At 37.3% G+C, this 20,384-nt stretch overlaps 1 protein-coding gene across 1 annotated transcript in view; it reads right to left on the bottom strand.

Moving 5' to 3' along the window:
- The window catches only part of SMCHD1 (structural maintenance of chromosomes flexible hinge domain containing 1), a 161,862-nt gene that overhangs the window by 86,364 nt on the left and 55,114 nt on the right, over positions 1-20,384 (bottom strand). The window contains exons 11-19 of the mRNA XM_025365383.1: positions 18,070-18,190; positions 17,809-17,992; positions 14,884-15,078; positions 13,681-13,794; positions 13,038-13,144; positions 11,881-11,963; positions 11,610-11,723; positions 1,017-1,094; positions 818-937 (exon numbers count right to left, since the gene is read on the bottom strand). Of these exons, the coding sequence (XP_025221168.1) occupies positions 818-937; positions 1,017-1,094; positions 11,610-11,723; positions 11,881-11,963; positions 13,038-13,144; positions 13,681-13,794; positions 14,884-15,078; positions 17,809-17,992; positions 18,070-18,190 (1,116 nt within the window). The remainder of the gene's footprint in view (positions 1-817; positions 938-1,016; positions 1,095-11,609; positions 11,724-11,880; positions 11,964-13,037; positions 13,145-13,680; positions 13,795-14,883; positions 15,079-17,808; positions 17,993-18,069; positions 18,191-20,384) is intronic.

A 20,384-nucleotide genomic window follows, 5' to 3' on the forward strand; every position in this document is an offset into this window, starting at 1 on the left:
AGAGGAGAGGAGAGGAGAGGAGAGGAGAGAAAATCAAAGTGATTCAAGAAAAATTCCCAGAAAATAAAACAGAGATTTCCAGACTGAAAGGGTCTATGAGGTACATGGCTGGATGATACTAGATAAAAACAGGCCCACACTAAATCATACAATTGAGTATTTCAGAAACTGGGATTCCCTAAACACTTGAGGATTAGGGAACAGAGAACATTTTGGGGGAGGAGGGGCCATAAGCCAAGGGTCAGGAATCAGGACAGTTTTAGACTTTACCAGCAACAATGAAAAGTAGAAAACAATGTCTTCAAAATTCAGAAGGAATATGATTATCAAGCAGACTTATAAAGCTATTTAAAAATCAAGATGGGCCAGGCGTGGTGGCTCACATCTGTAATCCCAGCACTTTGGGAGGCTGAAGCGGGTAGATCATCAGACGTTATGAGATCAAGACCAGACTAGTCAACGTGGCGAAACCTTGTCTTTACTAAAAATACAAAAAGCCAGGCACAGTGGAGGGCACCTGTAATTCCAGCTACTTGGGAGACTGAGGCAGGAGAATCACTTGAACCCAGGAAGCGGAGGTTGCAGTGAGCCGAGATCGTGCCACTGCACTCCAGCCTGGGTGACAGAATGAGACCCCAACTCAAAGTAAGAAAGAACAAAACAAAACAAAACAAAACAAAACAAAATAAAATAATAAAATAAAATCCAAACGGTTACCCAATTGTTCAAACATCTCTTATTGGCTTATCTCTCTTTTCTTTTTGGATTTAAAATGCCATCTTTAGCATATATAATTATATATTACTGTTTTGCTTACCTTTAACAGAAAACTTAATTGCTTTAGATGGTAGCGGTCTTCCTGCATAAGTGTCTGCATTACTTTCATTCAACACAACTTGTAATTTCAAGGTATAATTCCCCAACTTCTGAAAGTTTTCTGGATAAATTAAGAAGAAATTAAAAATCAAGTCAACACAATACCAACGTATTTTTTAACATTCAGAATAAGAACTCACCCATTTTTTTAAACCAGTAAGGCCATTTTCCTCCATGTTGACTAATATGCGAAATAATCTCTTTATTTCCACTTGAAGCTTAATAAAAGAAAAAAGAAACAATACTGTCTTGAGAAATTTAACATAAAACATGAAACATGCAATGTCACATTGGCACCAAATACCTATTTGCTGTATTTTAAAACCTGCTTTGAAGCTTCAAAAGATCTAACGCTATCCTATGAAAATGAACAGCAATAATAAAAGTTAACTCTTCAATTCATTAAAATCTCTTTATTTCAAGTTTTTACTTGTAAACTCTTTCACTTTATTTAAAATTACTATTTAAAGAGAAAGGAAGACAACAGAATAGACAAATAACACGACCTCTCCAAAAAATTCCTTATTTATTGCCCACTCTAGAATTATATAATGCAAATATTCAAAAACCCAAAATTTTTTAAAAGGCAATTCATGAACAAAACCGAAATGTTTATCAAGTAGGTAACATGACCACACAGACCAAAAACCGGGAGAGAGAGAAAAGTAGTCAACCATACCCACCTGGAAACAGTACAATAGTGTATTCAAACTGTGAACTTTTATCTAAGAAGGAACACAGGAGTTCAACATAAAAGCATAACAGGCCCAGTGTGGTAGCTCGTGCCTGTAACCACAGCACTCTGGAAGGCTGAGGCCAAGAATTTGAGACCAGCCTGGGCAATACAGTGATGGCTTGTCTCTATAAATATTTAAAAATCAGCCGGGCATGGTCCAGCTAATTAGTCCCAGCTACCTGAGAGGCTGAGATGGGAGGACTGCGTGAGCCCAGGAGGTCAAGACCGCAGTGAGCTATGAAGGTACCAGTCTGGGCAACAGAGCAAGACCTTGTCTCAAAAAAAAAAAAGCAAAAGAAACTTTGGATACTTTGAACACTTCAGTAGGCAACAGCACTGCATGTCCCATGAAAAACTGGGAGTGAATCCTCCGTGTGAGAAGGGGAGAGAGCAACTGAAGCCAGTGGGAGCTCCTTGGCCCTACCAAGCACTGGATCTGACTTGGAGAGCACTGGGGAGAGTGGGAAGTGCTCCACTCATACTCCTAGACCCAGTGGGTGCAAATGGAAGGAGGCCATTCCCAATCCTAAGTCACAGGGGGCTGCACAGAAACCTGCCAGCCAGCATAGGTGGCAGTCACTGGTATGGAGAATCTCCAGACTAAGATTTGTGATCTATTATTGAGGAGAGCAGCCTCCACAACCAGAATTGAGAGGCAAGCGTAACATGGGCCCCAGCCATGGGTAAGAGAATTGGGGGCCCCTGCTTTGCAGAGCCAGACTGGGAGGGGTATGGCCTGGAGCCTGATTTTTGTCCCTGGCAGGAAGTTTTGCAGCCTGAGACAGATTCACAATCTGAGGACAGACTGCCTGGGACTTGGCTGGCTATTTCAGCTTGCTGCCAGTAGCAGACGGTAGGAGGGAACTCAACCAGGTCAAAACTGTAGAGAACCAGATCCCACTATCACCTGCCAGGTTGTAGAGCCCTAGCAACCCCACTTTCCCCGTGCTGGATCTTTGGCAAGGCATTGGTTGCTCTGCTCCTCCCTGGAGCATTGCTTCAGGGGCCTGAGAACTACCTTGCAACCCCTGCAAGGGCTGGTGCTTGTGTCCACTGTTGAGGTGGCCAAAATGCAGGATTCTCTGGCCCAGCCCTGCCTAGCTCTGTCCTCCCCAACTGCCTCAGGGGCAGAGCACAGGACTGGGACCCCTGGAAGTTACACAGCCCAGTTCATCGTCTAGGACATCAGAGTACTTCTGGTTAACAAAGGTAACCCATAAATGATACTACAACAGCTGTATCCAGCTCTTACCTTCTAGCACCACATACTGGACAGGAGGCCAACCTGCACAGCCCATTAAAACATCTGCTAAAACAATCGTGCAGTGCTCAGGAAGGAGACAAGCTCTGCCACCACCTCTACTACCACAATTGCCCATACCACTGCAGCTACACAGGAAGCCCTGAGACTGCCCACCCGCCTGATACATTACTACAATAGCCAGCATTGCAGAAAGCCACCACGCTAAGGCTATTTATAAACAAGGAAATCATACGTAACTTATGTCACTGAATACACCCAAGAAGCAAAGTCAAAAGAATCTATTAAACATACATCATAGACACATTGTCAAGGAAAAAATAAGTCCTGCCCCAACAAAAGTAAATTCAAAAATAAAAATAAGCAACTACTACTCCAGATGCAAAGGAAATGAGCCCAATACAGAAAATATTTTTTAAAAAGGTGCTATGACAGTTCCAAAGCAACACAGTAATTCTCTAACAATGGATCCTAACCAAAAAGAAATCTTTGAAATATTAAATAAAAAATTCAAAATACTGATTATTTTATTTCTTGAGATATGGTCTTGCTCTATTGCCCAGGGTGAATTTCAGTGGCACAATTATAGCTCACTGCAGTCTCATGGGCTCAAGTGATCCTCCCACCTCAGCCTCCTAAATGGCTGGGACTACAGGTCTGCACTGCCATGCCCACTTGTTAAATTAAAAAAAAATAATTTTTAGAGAGAGTGTCTCACTGTTTTGTCCAGGATGGTCTTGAACTCCTGACATCAAGCTATCTTCCCACTTCAGCCTCCCGGGATTACAGGCATCAGCCACCATGGCCAGCTAAAATACTGATTTTTAAAGAAGCTCTATGAGATACAGGAGATATCTGAAAACTAATATAAAGTAATAAGAAAATGAAATTCAGGATATGAACAAGAAATTTACCAAAGGCAGAGTTTTTTATTTTTTAAAAAAGGAACTTCTGGAATAAAAAAATTCATGGACGGAATTGCAAAATACAATTGAAAGCAAACAATGGACTAGACCAAGTAGGAGAATCTCAAAATGTGAAGATAAATCTGTTGAATTAATCAATCAGACAAAATAAAGAAAAAAGAATTGTAAAAAATGATCAAAGCCTTCTCGAAGTATGGGTCAATGTAAAATAGTCAAACCAACAAAATCCTAGGTAATCCCAAGGGAAAAGAAAAATCAAAAACTTTAGAAAACCTATTTGAGGAGGCTGGGCACGGTGGCTCACGCCTGTAATCCCGGCACTTTGGGAGGCCAAGGCGGGTGGATCACGAGGTCAGGAGATCGAGGCCATCCTGGCTAACACGCTAACACGGTGAAACACCGTCTCTATTAAAAAATACAAAAAATTAGCCAGGCGTGGTGGCGGGCACCTGTAGTCCCAGCTACTCAGGAGGCTGAGACAGGAGAATGGCGTGAACCCAGGAGGCGGAGCTTGCAGTGAGCCAAGATCGCACCACTGCACTCCAGCCTGGGCAACAGAGCAAGACTCCGTCTCAAAAAAAAAAAAAAGAAAGAAAAAAAAGAAAACCTATTTGAGGAAATAATTGTTGAGGAAAACTTCCCTTGTCTAGCAAGAGATCTATACATCCAAAGAATCAGAGGCTCAAAGAACACCAGGCAAAAACACTGCAAGAAAGGCCTCACTACAATATATAGAAATTTGACTGCCTAAGGTCAATGTGAAGGAAAATATCCTAAAATCAGCAAGAGAAAAAGCATTCAGTTACCAGTAACGGAAAATCCATTAGACTAACAGTGGATTTCACAGCAGGTACCTTACAAGCTTAGTAGAGACTGGGATTTTATTTTTTCTGTTTTTTACAATCCTGCTCCATCTGTAGGATTCTGTTTTCAAAGTGCTGAGGGTGGGGAGCAGGAGGACTGTCAACCACAAATTTTGTGTCCTGCTAGAATAAGCTTCATAAATGGAGGCAAAATAAAGTCTTTCCCAGAGAAGCAAACCCTGAAGAAATTCACCACCCCTAAACCAGATCTACAAGAAACACTCAAAGGAGTTCTAAACATGGAAACAAATGGTCAATACTAGCCATCATAAAAACAAGAGCGTATAAAATTCACAGGTCTTATAAAATAATTATACAAGGCAGGAAGAGAAAAAAATCAAATAGCAACACAACAGAATTCCACCAAACCACAAAGACAGAAAGGAGGGAAAAAAGAAAGAATCTACAAAGCAACTAGATAACAACATTATGATAGGAGCAAAACCTCACATATAAATACTAACCTTGAATGTAAATCGATTACATGCTCTACCTAAAAGATACAGACTGGCAGTAATGGATTTTTTTAAATGAACCAACTAAATGCTACTTACAATAAACTCATATTACTCATAAAGACAATTATAGACTGAAGGTGTGGAAACAGCTATTCCATACAAACAGAAACCAAAAGTGAGCAAGAGTAGCTGATATCAAATAAAATAAACTATAAATCAACAACAGTTTAAAAAAAAATTATATAATGTTAAAGGGATCAATTCAACATGAAGATACAATTCTAAATATACATGTACCAAATACCAGTGCCCAAATTCATAAAACATATATTACTAGACCTAAGAAGACACAGAAAGCAACACAACAATGACAGATTCAACACCCTACTGATAGCACTAGATGGATCATGGAGACAGAAAACCAATAAAGAAACACTGGATTTAAACTGGCCTTTAGACCAAATGGACCTAAGCAAACATTTACACAACATTCTACCCAACAATATGCAGAATATACATTATTCTGCAGAATATACATTCTTCTCATCAGCAAATGGAACATTCTCCAAGACAGGTCATACATCAGGCCACAAAACAAATCTCAATACATTTTGAAAAATCAAAATCATATCAAGTAACTTCTTGGACCATCGTGGAATAAAACTAGAAATCAATTCCAAGAGAAACTCTCAAAACTATAAAATACTTGGATCAAACAGCTTGCTCTTAAATAACCTTTATATCAACGATAAAATTCATATGAAAATTTAAAATACATATACGTATTTTGAGATGGAGTCTCACTCTGTTGCCAGGCTGGAGTGCAGTGGTGCAATCTCAGCTCACTGCAGCCTCTGCCTCTCAGGCTCAAGTGATTCTCCTGCCTCAGCCACCCGAGTAGCTGAAATTACAGGTGCACATTACCACACCCGGCCAATTTTTGTACTTCTTAGTAGAGATGGGGTTTCACCATGTTGGCCAGGCCAGTTTATGATGTATCTTAAAGAAAGAATGCCTATATTTGCCTTTTACTGCTGGATTTCCCAACTTATACCAATAGAGAAAGAAATATGTTCTAGAAACATCTTCTCAATATTTGCTTTAAAAAAGGGTGCAATTATAAATCAGACAGCAAATCACCATGAGAAGTTCTCTAAAAAGACCCAAGCAACTTTCTGATTTTTGAAGCATTTATTCAACAAATATTTAATTACCTCCTATATACAAAGTACTAGAAAAAGGGTAAAGAAAACAAAATCATTGCTTTCCTGGAGTTTTTAATCTTATAGAGCAAGGGGACTGGCAAACTACTGGACTGCCAATGGCTGCATTCATCTACAACAACAGACTTACGTAATCATAAGAAACAACTTACGGCCCTCTAAGCCTAAGTATTTATTTACTACTTGATGCTTTCCAAATAGTTTGCCACCCCTGTCCTAGAGGGGAAAGACACATTTAAGGAACAAAATTTGGTCTAGAGTTGGGAAAACTGGGGTTTGATGAGAACCAAAAGAAAACAGTTGCGGTTAGAGGTATGGTGAATGAGGACGAGATCAAGTTGGAGCGAGAGGAAGGGCCAGATCATGCGTGGAGTATTGCAGAGATATGACTAGTTTCCTAGGCCACTAAAAATGAAATAATATAAAACAGACTGATATACACGGTTCTGCAATTCAAAAAAAATCACTTTGGGGTAAAATGAAAATGAGCTGGAGCAGTGCAAGAGTGAATTCAAGAGGACTTTTCATTGAGGCAGCTACTACATGGTTAAAATGAGAGACCATGATGACTTGGACTTGAATGGGCAGAATGAAGATATACAGTTGTCTGCTGGTTTACACAGAAGACTGGTTCCAGGATTCCATATGTATACCAAAATCTGCACATACAACTCCTGTGGTTGGCCCTGCAGAACCTGCATATATGAAGAGTTGGCCTCTGTTTATGTGGGTTTCAAATCCCACAAAAATGTATTTTCAATCTGCATTTGGTCCACATGTAAGTGGACCTGCACAGTTGAAACCCATGTTGTTCAACAGTCAGCTGTACTTTAGTGTGATACTTGGTGACAGACTGGTTACAAGGGATTAAGAAATAAATGGAAACACCAATCCTTTTCAAACTCTTCCAAAAAATTAAAGAGAGAAGATGTCCTAACTCACTCATTTTTTGAGGTCAACATTACCTGATACCAAAGCCAGACAGAGACATCAAAAAAAAAAACAGAAACTACAGACCAAAATCCCTTATGAATATTGATGCAAAAATTCTCAACAATATGCTAGCAAGCCAAATTCAGCACAATTTTAAAAGAACTCACCTTAGTCTATTTAGTGTTGCTGTAAAGGAATACCTGAGGCTGAATAATTTATAAGAAAACGATGTTTATTTGGTTCACAATTCTGCTGGCTGGAAGACTAGGCATCTGGATGAAAGCCCAAGGCTGCTTAGCTGCTTCCACTCATAGTGGAAGGTGAAGTGGAGCCAGTGTATGCAGAGATCATATGGCAAAAGAAGAGTGAGGGAGGTGCCAGGCTCTTTTTAACAACCAGCTCTCATGGGAAATAACAGAGTAAGAACTCACTCAATAAGCCCTTCATGAGAGATCTGAACCTATGACTCCAACACCTCCCATTAGGTCCCACCTCCAACACTGGGGATCAAGACAAATATCCAAACTATACACAATAACCAAGTGAGTTTTATTCTTGGAATGCAAGGATGGCTCAACAAATAAAAAACAATCAAGGCTATGTGCAGTGGCTCGTGCCTGTAATTCTAGCACTTTGGGAGACTGAGACAAGAGGTCATTTGAGGCCAGGAGTTTGATACCAGACTGGGCAGCATAGTAGAACCTGTCTCCACCACAAAAAGAAAAAGAGAGAGAGCCATGATGGCTCAGGCCAGCCGTCCTGGTGCATAAGGAGGCGAGGCTGCGTGCTTGAGGCCAACCTGGGCAACATTTAAAAAAAAACTCTCATCCACTGATAAAAAGAAAAAAGAAACTAGCTGGGTACAATGAGCATGCCTGTAGTCCTAGTTACTAAGGAGGCTGACATGGGAGAACCACTTGAGCCCAGGAGTTTGAGAATGCAGTAAGCCACAATTGTGCCACTTCATTCCAGCCTGGGTGACAGAGTGAGACCCTATCTCAAAAAACAAAAACCAACCAATCAATGCAATACATCACTTTGAGAGAATAAAGGAAAAAACCTACATAATTATCTGGACTGATGCAGAGAAACATTTGGGAAAACAATACTCTCTCATGATAAAAACACTACACAAGGAATAGAAACTTCTTCAACATGATAAAGGCCTCATATAAGACCCACAGTTAACATCACATATACTCAACTGTGAAAGACTTAAAGCTTTTCCTCTAACATCAGCAACAGGACATGGGTTCTCATTTTAGTCACTTCTTTTTTTTATTTTTTTTGAGGCGGAGTCTCGCTCTGTCGCCCAGGCTAGAGTGCAGTGGCCGGATCTCAACTCACTGCAAGCTCCGCCTCCCGGATTCACGCCATTCTCCTGCCTCAGCCTCCCGAGCAGCCGGGACTACAGGCGCCCGCCACCTCGCCCGGCTAGTTTTTTGTATTTTTTAGTAGAGACGGGGTTTCACCGTGTTAGCCAGGATGGTCTCGATCACCTGACCTCGTGATCCACCCATCTCAGCCTCCCAAAATGCTGGGATTACAGGTTTGAGCCACCGTGCCCAGCCCATTTTAGTCACTTCTATTCAACATAGTATTTGAAATCCTAGCCAGACCAATTAGGTAAGAAAAAGAAATAAAAGGCATCTACTTTGGAAAACAGTAAGCTATTTCCGTTCATAAATGACATGTTCATATATGCGAAAAACCTAAATAATCCATTAAAAAACCCTGGTATAGCTATTAAACTCAGCAAAGTTACACATACAAAACCATGTTCACAGATTGAACGACTTACAATTTTTAAGGTAAAAATAACACTCAAAATGATCTGCATATTCACTGTAATCCCTACCAGGATCTTAATGGTGTTTTCTGCAGAAATAGAAAAACGCATCCTACATTCATAGGTAATCTCCATAGACCCAAATAGCCAAAACAATCTTAAAAAACAAGAATAAAGTAGGAGCACTCACACCTCCTGATTTTAAAACTTACAAAGCTACAGTAATCAAAACAGTGCAGCATGGGCATATGAAGAGACATATAGACCTAGGGAACAGGGAGCCCAGAAATAAACTCTCACATATGTGGACAACTGACTTTCAACAAATGGGCCAAAACAGTTCAATAGAGAACGTATAATCTTTGACAAATGGTGCTGGAAAAACTGGGTATCGGCAGGCAAAAGAAGTTTTCCATATGAAAAGAAGTTAACCATATGCAAAAGTTAAGGTCAAATGGATCAAAGTAGTAATCATAGAGCTAAAACTATAAAATTTGTAAGGAAAAAACATTCAGGAAAAGCTTCATAACACTGAATTTAGCAACAATCTCTTGGATAAGACACCAAAAGCACAGGCAACAAAAGAAAAAAGAGACTAATTGTTTTTCAACATTGAAAACTTCTGTGCATCACAGTTACCATCAACAAAGTGAAAAAGCAACCCACAGAGTGGAAGAAAATATCTGTAAATCATTTATCTGATAAGGGATTAATATCCAGGATTATAAAGAAATCCTACAACTCAACAACAACAAAATTTAAAAATGGCCAAAGGACCTGAATAGACCTCTGTCCAAAGAAGATATATGGATGGCAATAAGCCCACAAAAAGATGCTAAAATCACTGAATATTGGGGAAATGCAAATCAAAACTACAATAATCTTTAGTAGGAAAAAGGGGAAAAGAAAAACCACAGTAAGATACCCCTTCATATCTGTTAGGATGGCTATTAACCGCCCCCCACAAAAAAACCCACAGGAAATAGCAAGTGTGGGTGACATGGAGAAACTGGAATGTACAGTGGGGCGACCACTGTGGAAAACAGTATGGTAGTTTCTCAATAAATTAAATAATAATATGACCCAGCAAGTCCACTTTTGGGAATACATCTAAAACGAACAAAAGCAGGGACTCAAAGGACTATCTGTACACCAATGTTCACAGGAGCATTCTTCACAATAGACCACAGGTGAAAGTAACCTGAGTATCCATCAAACAAATGGATAAACAAAATATGGTATATATATACACAAGGGAATATTATTCAACCTTAAAAAGGAATGCGAATTCTGACACACTATGCTAAGTGAAACAGGTCAGACACAAAGGACAAATATAATTCCATTTTTATGAGGTACCTAAAATAGTCAAATTCAGAGATAGAAAGTTAAAAAGTAGTTATCAGGGCAGGGAGAAAGGAGTGAAGAGTTATTACTATAGAGTTTCAGTTTGAAATGTTGAAAAAATGCTTTAGATGGACAGTGGTAATGGTTGCACAACAATATGAATGTACTTAATGCCACTTGATAAATTTTATGTTAATATGTGTTATTTATATATATATATATATATACACACATACATATATATACACACACACAAAATTATTGAAAATAGAGGCAGGGACCAGCCTGACCAATATGATGAAACCCCATCTCTACTAAAAATACAAAAATTAGCTGGGAGTGGTGGCATACACCTGTAATTCCAGCTACTCGGGAGGCTGAGAGAGGAGAATTGCTTGAACTCAGGAGGCGGAGGTTGCAATGAGCCTAAATCATGCATTTGCATTCTTGCTTGGGCAATAAGAACGAAGCTGTGTCTCAAAAAAAAAAAAAAAACAGAAGTAGGAAGGTCATGGAAGGTGCTGCACTGCTGGCTTTGAAGATGAAGGAATGAGAGTGGCTTCTGTGTGATTTATTTATTTTATTTATTTTATTTTTTAGAGACAGGCTGTTACTTTACCACCCAGGTTGGAGTGCAGTGGCATGATTATAGCTCACTGTGGCCTCAAACTCCTGAGCTCAAGCAGTTCTCCTGCCTCAGCCTTCCGACTAGCTGGGACTACATAGGCTCGTGCCACCAAGCCCAGCTGAGAGTAACTTCGAAAAGGCAGAAAAGGCAAGGCTCACCTAGAACCTCCAGGAAAAAATGCAGTCCTGAAGACACTTTAATTTTAGCCCAGTGAAACCTGTTTTGGACGACGACTAATTCTGTAATTATTACTATAATATTAGAACTGTAATAATACATATAAGCTTATGTAAATTCCTACTGCAAATTCTTCTACATATACGTATCATACCTTTACTTTAGCCCACAGTTACCTACATGAAAAAATTCAAGATAAAGTATTTTTTAAAAACCTTAGAAAAATATCCACCAAGAAAATGAGCTATTCATAACATTACTGAAATTCCTAACTTCAATAAAATTTGCTGTGGCTATCAGATTGCTAGGTCTTCAATAATTACATGAAGATGTTTAATTTGATATTATTTTTAAAAACAATACTAAAGACCCAAATTAGTTTGTATACTTACAATGTAAAATAACTTTGAGCTCAACCAGGAGTTTTTTTGACCCTCCGTGGCTTGTTCCTGGAAGCTTTTGCATTGCTTCCCCTTTTTTATTCAATATTTCAATTCTTAATGCACCTATGAGTCAAAAATTAAAAGTATCTTAATTACACCCAAAAATTTGCTGAATCTGCCAAATCTTCTCATTGCATTTTACTATCTCATGAGCTTTTACATACTGGAAATGCAAGACAAAAGAAAAGCACACTTTTTGGTATTAGAAAAATAAACATACCAATAGGGGTTCCAGCAGGCCTAATCTCATTAGGCAATAATTCATCTCCTTCAGGCCAAGTTACTGACAATCTATCAGGGAGCCTGTTATGAAACCAGTATATTAATGTTCCACAAACTTTGTTAATTATGATCTTAATTAAAAACATACAAGTTATTAGAAACTTAAATATTTATTGCTGATCTATTTTAAAAGGTTAAATCTGGAATTATTTATGATTAAGCATCTAAAAAAGTTTTTCCTCCCTAACCATTCCTGTGGCTACTGGGAAAAAAAAAACCTTTTAGAATTAAAAGCCAGAAACTGTTAAATTTTTATGATTTTTTTTTCCTACTTGTTTATAGTACAAGTTACCTTTAGAAGACAGGATAACCCCTAAGAATCAAAATTCAGTAAGAATCAAAATGATTGCATCATTAGCTATACAAGAAGAAAAGCCACTTTCTACTTCCTTTTTCTTCTTTATAACTCATTGATAAGGTTTGGCTCTGTGTCCCCCCATCCAAATATCTCAAATTCTAATCCCCAGGTGTCAAGGGAGGGACCTGGTGGGAGGTGACTGGATCACAGGAATGGTTTCCCCCATGCTGTTCTCTTGATAGTGAGTTCTCAGGAGAGCTGATGATTTTTAAAGTGTTTGGCAGTCCCCCCCTTCCCTCTTTCTCTTCCGCCACCCATGTAAGACATGGCTTGCTTCCCTTTCCCCTTATGCCATGATTATAAGTTTCCTGAGGCCTTCCCAGCCATGCACGACTGAGTCAATTAAACCTTCTTTCTTTATAAATCACCCAGTCTCAGGTAGTATCTTTACAGCGTGTGAAAACGAACTAACACACGCATCTTTACCTCTCAGCATATATTGTAATATTCTAGTTGTAGGCCAAACTGAGTTTTTTAAAAACATGTTAATCATAGTGCCTATAAGAGTGACACTTTAGATATATGATTTCCTTTTTTGTCTACAAAACAAATGCAGGTTTCTGTTTGTATAACTAGACCTCTTAATCTTTTTTAACAAGAAGTTCATCTCAATAGGTACAATATCTAAGACTACAAATGCCCTAACAGCAGAGTAAATGACATACTCCAAAATACTTAACAGCACAATTCTTTTCAATTTTTCTTATTTTTGTCATGCATCTTGAAGTGTGACTTACCTTGCCATTTCATCTTCTACATATTTTTTAACAGCTTTCTCAGCAACTGTCCTATCCAGCTTTGCAATTGGCACAGTTCTTACTTCATCATATAGTGCCTGAGGTTCCTGAATAAATAAATTTACCAACATTTCAAAGAAAACTATTTAAATCTAGCTATAACAAAAACAAATACCCATTTGTTTCTTCCAAAGAAATATATTTTATCCTAATTAAGTACATAAATAACAGTAGCTATTCTTACATTATACCATAGTGTTTGTTTATATTTTTTACATATCCTCTGTAGTCCTAACATATCAAATATTAACAAGAAAGCATGGTATAGGGAAAAAACCCACTCCAGTTTTGTAGTTACTCATTCCTGAGACAGAATTCTGGCTCCAATGTTTACTAGTTAGTGGGCCCTAGAGGAAATATGACTTCATAAAATTAATGTGGTAACTAGTTATAATGTATATATGTTTACAAAAACTGAGCATATGTTAAATTGTACAGATTACTAAAAACATCAACTATGACACATAAAAATTCACACAAAAACTACAACCACTTTATCCAATGTAAAACTAGTCACAGACAAAAAATACTGTATCTTAACAATTATGCAAGAGTATTTCAGTATTATTACTTGCTGTCTTACCACTGCAATTTGAACCTCTCCTCCAGTAGCATATACTTCTCCATCATGATCGCCATAAAGAAAAAATCTTACTATGCTTCCATAAAAGAGAGGAAGTGTCTTGATTGTCTTGACCTAATAGTTTTTTAAAAACAAAAGCTTCAGTATTAAGATTTACTAAGAGAAACAGCCTTAATAATAATTTCACATAACTTCTTTATTACAAAGTAAAAAACCTTGGTAACTATCATTAGAAAAACTAATGAAAACCGCATTCTAATATTCAAATAAAATTGTATTTTTGAAGTTCTGTACTTAACAAATTGTTGTAAAAATACCGCAACTTCTTTATACAAATGTGTTAGAATTAAGCATGTATCTTACAAGTCCATAATTCCTTCAAATTCAATTATAATGAATGCCAACGTACCTGAAACCTTTTTTTCCCCATAAAATTCTGCTCTCAGACGATGAACAGCAATTCATAAACTTGACAAGTTAACATTATTTTTCAAACACATCAGCTCAAAACTTGCATATCATATTTCTTCTTCTTACTTGGCTTAAAAAATCTAAGGCAAATTTCCACTACTCCAATTCAGAAATTCCTAACAAGGACTACAAGAGTTTATCCACAACCTACTTTTCCTGCCCCATTTCTAAACTATTTCTCTTCACACATACAACAGGCAGCAGGACAACCCACCTCTTCTTACTACTTGTTTTTCTGCACTTACCTGTGCACATCTCTATGCTCAGATTATCTTCTAGAAAGCACTTTACTCCATCACCACTGAGCATTTGACTAAAATGATCACTCCTTTCTTCTTGTAACTCTTCACTTGGCTCCAGGGATGTCATATTCTGCTAGTTTCCTTCTATCTCACCAGCTTATCCCTGTCAGTCTCCTCTGACAGCTCCTCCTTTTCATTCTAACCACTAAATGTTGGGAAAGCTCCAGGCTCAATCCTTTTATCTCTTTAGCTATACTCACCAAGTATAGGTGATCTCATCCAATTCTATAGCTTTAAATGTACAATGGTGTCTCTAATTTATGGAGAGAACAGACAGCCTTCTACCTTGTAATTATCATCTGTGTAAACTTCAGCCTCTACCCCTTTCAAAGTCCACACAAATGCTACTTCTTTTCTATACATGTGATTTTGCATATGTTTTAAATTAAATTAAATATTATTTTAAAAAATGACAATAAGTTATACCTACCAGCTGTCCTGCTTTGTATATCTTTCCATCCCATTCTATTGCTGCATATGTTGCCCAGGGACCTTGCTTTTTAGAAGGAAGATCAGGACGTGTAATTATTCCCTTAAAAAGCGTAAATTTTATTTGTTTATCATACTTTTCATGACAATCCTTCAGCCACAAAGCAAATTCTCTGTCAATTTTCATCCGCTGTTCCTGTAGAATTTTAAATGTTTTATGAAATATAGCTACTAGTAAACAAATATAACCATAAACATTTGTCATTCATTTTATTTTTTCCTTTCATATACTCCAATTCAGAAAACCTAATAAAAAATTAAATATTCTGCTGGATCCTTCCCCTGTACACATTTAGGATATTTCAAACAAATGCATTACCAAAGAAGAAAAATTTGGTATCATTCTTAGAACCAAGGTCTCCGTGGTCAATATCAACAATAAAACCTTCCTTTCCACCTTTAACTCCTAGGATACACTAAAAACTGATGAACTCTTACTGCCTGGGAGGACAACTAGCTAGCTCCACAAAAGGGATGAGTGGAGGCCTTCTAACTGTAAACCACATTCTCAATGGGACAATAAAAATCTCACTGTGTATCAAGTACTTTATAAACGTGAATACAACATACAAACAGACAGATAGTAAATCTGCAGTGGTAAAATTTCATTGGGGAAAACAATTGAGAAAAAGATGCCAAAAAAGACTCCTTATGAAGGTGATAATGAAAAAAGGTTGAGAAACACTGCTATGCAAAATGTACTTCTTTTTAATTTTCTCTTTTATATATATAGCCTATTCAAAAAAACTCATAATAGAAAGTCAAGTGTATTCTAACAATATTTAAGAAGATGTGTTTTTGCCAACCATTCTTCACCCTTTTGGGAGAGAATAAGAAATCTCTGTTCAAGCATAAGGTGTTATACACTTGTTTGATGCCTGCCTCTAGGACAATGAGGAGGTAAAGACAATCTCCCAATTACATGCTTTCACAGAGGACAGTCTGTAAAGTTACAGAACTCCATTCCTTCTTACGTACCTTACACCATAAAATACCATTTCCAAAGGAAAGTAAGGCAAAATTAAAAATAATTTCAGCCTAAGTTTTTGAAGCTTGCTGTCAAGAAGGATACTTAGTTATTAATAAATTTGATTTTTTTAAAGTTATACGAATGAAAAAGAAATATATATACATGGCGAAGACTCAGAGGTCCAAAATGGTATACTGTTTCCAGGAAATGGCTGCCGCCCTTACTCCTATACCTAGGTTCCAACTCTTTCCCAAATCAGCAAATCATTGTCAGTTTGCCAGCTGACATGGAGATTAAATTATTAACTAGGAACCAGAAAATCTGACTACCAAAATGTTAAACTGCCTCTTCTAAAACTCTCAGGATGGATTCACTATCAACCAAATTACCAGATGCATTAATTCCAGACACTCAAAAACAGTCAAAGTACAATTCCGTAGGCATGTCAAGTTAATCTAGGGGAAGAGTATGCAGACATTTATTTTATAATATTCTTTCAACTTTTCTGTGTATTTGAACATTTCTTTTCCTCCTCCTTCTTTTTTTCCCAAATAGGGCGTCTCACTGTATTGCTCACACTGGTCTTAAACTCCTGGCCTCAAGCCATCCTCCTGCCTCAGCCTCTCAAGTAGCCAGGATTACAGGTGTGAACCGTTATGCGCAGCTTGAATGTTTCAAAATTAGAACATACATATTTTAAAAGTACAGTGTAACAAAGGAATAGAATTAACTTATTCTGGATAGCTTTTGAAAAGACCCACTGCTCAATAAATGTTGGATAACTAACACCATATTATAAATGAATTGTAAGTGTATAATAAAGGAGTAGTAACTCATTTTGATAAGGCCTTTCTCAGTGCATAATTCTTAAAAAGCGTCCTAATCTTCTATGATTCAGAATCTTTATAAGAGCAAAATTAATTTCAACATCTTACAGGAATGACTGACTACAAACACTATGTACTATGCACTGTATTTATTGCCCAGCAATAAATTGATAATAAAATCATCTATTTCCTGGCAATTCAACATTAAACTACCGAAATAGTATCAAGTAAAAGTTTCTGAGGTCTGTGCACAGAATACAAGTACACTAGTATGGTAGTTTCACTCAACTTTTTAACAAATTTCAAAGTGAAATCATTCTTGTTGTATCAACCAATGCATGTATTTTAATACCAATCAATCTCAAACCACCTTTTAGATCGAAGTACTTCACAGTTTTACCCCATTTTTACCTTCAAGACTAGCTAAAAATCGCACAATTAGGTTATTCATGTACAAATATAGCCCTTAAAGCAAATACAATTGTTCATAAATGTTCTCATCAAGATGCTTCTGTGGCTTCTACTATGTCAAGGGCTAGATATTAAGATCTTGGCCGGGTGCAGTGGCTCACGCCTGTAATCCCAACATTTTGGGAGACCAAGGCAGGCGGATCACCTGAGGTCAGGAGTTTGAGACCAGCCTGGCCAACATAGTGAAACCCCATCTCTACTAAAAACACAAAAATTAGCCAGGCGTGGTGGCACGTTCCTGTAGTCGCAGCTATTTGGGAGGCTGAGGCAGGAGAACAGTTTGAACCTCGGAGACAGAGGTTGCAGTGAGCCAAGACTGAGCCACTGCAATCCAGCCTGGACAACAGAGTGAACCTCCTATCTTTAAAAAAAAAAAAAAAAAAAAAAAAAACTAATGAAGATATGTAAATTCTAGCCAAACCTAGTCTAATCAGCTTAAAATTTTTTAGTTATGTGAACATTTGACTGCTCATAAAAAATTTATACATCATAGTCTTTTGATGCAAAATATCAACAAAAGCCTACACTGCTAGTGTCTTCTTTTACTTAAAAATAAAACATTTGCAAATATTCACAACTTTATATTTAAAAATCATACCTGTCCATTTAAAATCCTTGTAAAAAGGGTGTTCTTATCTTTCAATTTTAGCTCAAGATCCATAAACGTCAGTTTATTTGTGCTGACCTGGAATTTGTCATTAGTGAATAATGCACCAGATATTCTATTGTAGCATTCAATTGGTGCAAGCCCTCTCTTCTTAGGAGGAGTACACCAGTCAAAGCTTGAACAGAACAAAATGTTAGTTAGTAAAAAAAAATTAAGTGGTAAAAATATAATTTCAGCAAAAATCAAACTTACTCTTCAACTGATGTATATGGTATTAATCGTCCATTCCAAAAACATTCAAAAATAGGCCTTTTCCCTCTAGCTGCTTTCTCAAGTATGAAACAATCATCATCATCATCTTCATCTTTTAATTCTAGATCAAAAGGGCAAATGGAACAAAATGTTTATTGCTAAAATGTGAGAAATAATGAAACAAACACATATGATCTTTCAAATTGCATTCTATAAAACCTAAAGGTAGTTTTATACTCTGTTTGCCCACAAAAAGGCAGGTTTACAAAGTGGTTCCACATTACGAATGGTGTCTGTCATTTAAAAGTCAGTAATTACTTATATACGAACTAATGTACTAGCTGCTGGGCCTGTCATCTTTAAACCTATTCATGAGGCTAAAAGAGTCTTACATCCAAAAAGATTATCCCCTATAACAGAATCCGTCCTTCCTACAAATATAGGAGCTTAAATCCTGTATCTAAAATAGTTTCACAATTTTATCAGAACTAGCATCTTCACAAGAAAATCACCTGAGAAATCTGACATCTAATAGCAGCGAGTTTACCTAGTTTGAACAAAGTAGTGAATGATGCTAAAATTAAGCTTACTTTTTAGAAATTATTTCATTTTCAGATTTAACTAAGCATGGAAAATGTACACAGAACTGTAAGATATATTACTATGCATCCAGAGCATTAATTAGCACAATTTTCTATAATCTTATGTTTATTAGCAACACACTCTCGTGTATCCAGAAAAATTAGGATTAAACAACATGATCCTGACATATTAACATCTCAGCTACCCTGGCATTAGTTCACGCACCTAAAACAAAACCTTCTCCCTAAAAGCCCTCACAAGAAGTCCCTTATATACAAGGTGCTTTCAATCAAACAAAACCACTTTGCTCTTAGAGAATCCCTCTGATTGATCACTCAACTTACTTGCTCTTCTTTTTAAGGCAGCATTTGAAAAAATTTATATCTTTTTGTCTATTAGCATACAAAAATTGGAAATAGTAAATTTAAGAAGTCAGAGACAGCCAGGCACAGTGGTTTATGCCTGTAATCCTAGCACTTTGGAAGGCTGAGGTGGGAGGATTACCTGAGTTCAGGAGTTTGAGACTACCCTGGGCAACATGACAAAACCTTGTCTCTAATAAAATACAAAAAAATTAGCCTGGCATGGTCGTGGGCACCTGTAGTCCCAGTTACTCAGGAGGTTGATCCATGAGAATTGCATGAACCTGGGAGGCAGAGATTGCAGTGAGCCTACATTGTGCCACTGCACTCCAGCCTGTGTAGTAACACGAGACTTTTGTCTCCAAAACATAAAAAAAAAGCAAAAATGCCAGTGGAGCCACTGAGTAACAACACATACTGAGCAGGAGCACTTAATAAATAGTGCTGAGCACTATTCTGAGAAGTTGCCCCAGTTTTTAAATTTGATCTTCACAACACCCTTATGAGGTGTGAACTACCCATATCCCAGATAAGGAAACTAAGGTAGGGAGTAGTTTGTCCAACAGAAAGCAGCAAAGATGGGATTCAAATCAGAAAATCTGGCTGCAGACCCTAGAAAACTAACAATGTACTCAGGAAGTATTCTGAAAGAAAAAGTTTAATAGTTAACCTATCAATTCAATGCAATCCCAATAATCCCACTAGAATTATTATAAGTGAATGTACGAAGCTGATTCCAAAGTTATCTAGAAGAGCAAAAGTATTCTCAAAAAGGAACAATAGTGAAAATGTTTTGTCCCAAACATACCAAATTACAAGATAAAGCTACAAGACAGTATCATTACTTATATACAAAAAAATAAATAGTACCTTATAGTAAAGAATCTAGACCTATGTACTTATGGGAACTTTATATTATAAAAGTAATATTATAAAAGTTCTAACTATTGGGTAAATTATAACATTTAATAACTGGTGCTAAGAAACTGAATATGAATACCACATAGAAAATAATTGTTAAATCCCTATCTCTCTACTGGAAAAAAAAAAAAAAGGGGGCCGGGTGTGGTGGCTCACGCCTGTAATTCTAGTACTTCGGAAGGCCAAGGCAGGAGGACTATTTCAGGCCAGGATTTCAAGACCAGCCTAGGCAACATGGCAAGACCCCATCACTCAAAAATTTAAATAAATAAAATCCCACCTTACTCTACATACAAAAAAGGAAAACACAGATGCATTGACCATAAAATGACAACAAAATCAAAAAAGGTACAGATTTACATAATCTTGAGGTGTAAAAAGCCTTTCTACAGTAAGACAAAATCAGAAAGCAAAAAGAAAAAACTGATAGATATGACTGCATAAAGTGTA

Source organism: Theropithecus gelada, chromosome 18, assembly GCF_003255815.1.
Source record: "Theropithecus gelada isolate Dixy chromosome 18, Tgel_1.0, whole genome shotgun sequence".
Taxonomy (NCBI): Eukaryota; Metazoa; Chordata; class Mammalia; order Primates; family Cercopithecidae; genus Theropithecus; species Theropithecus gelada.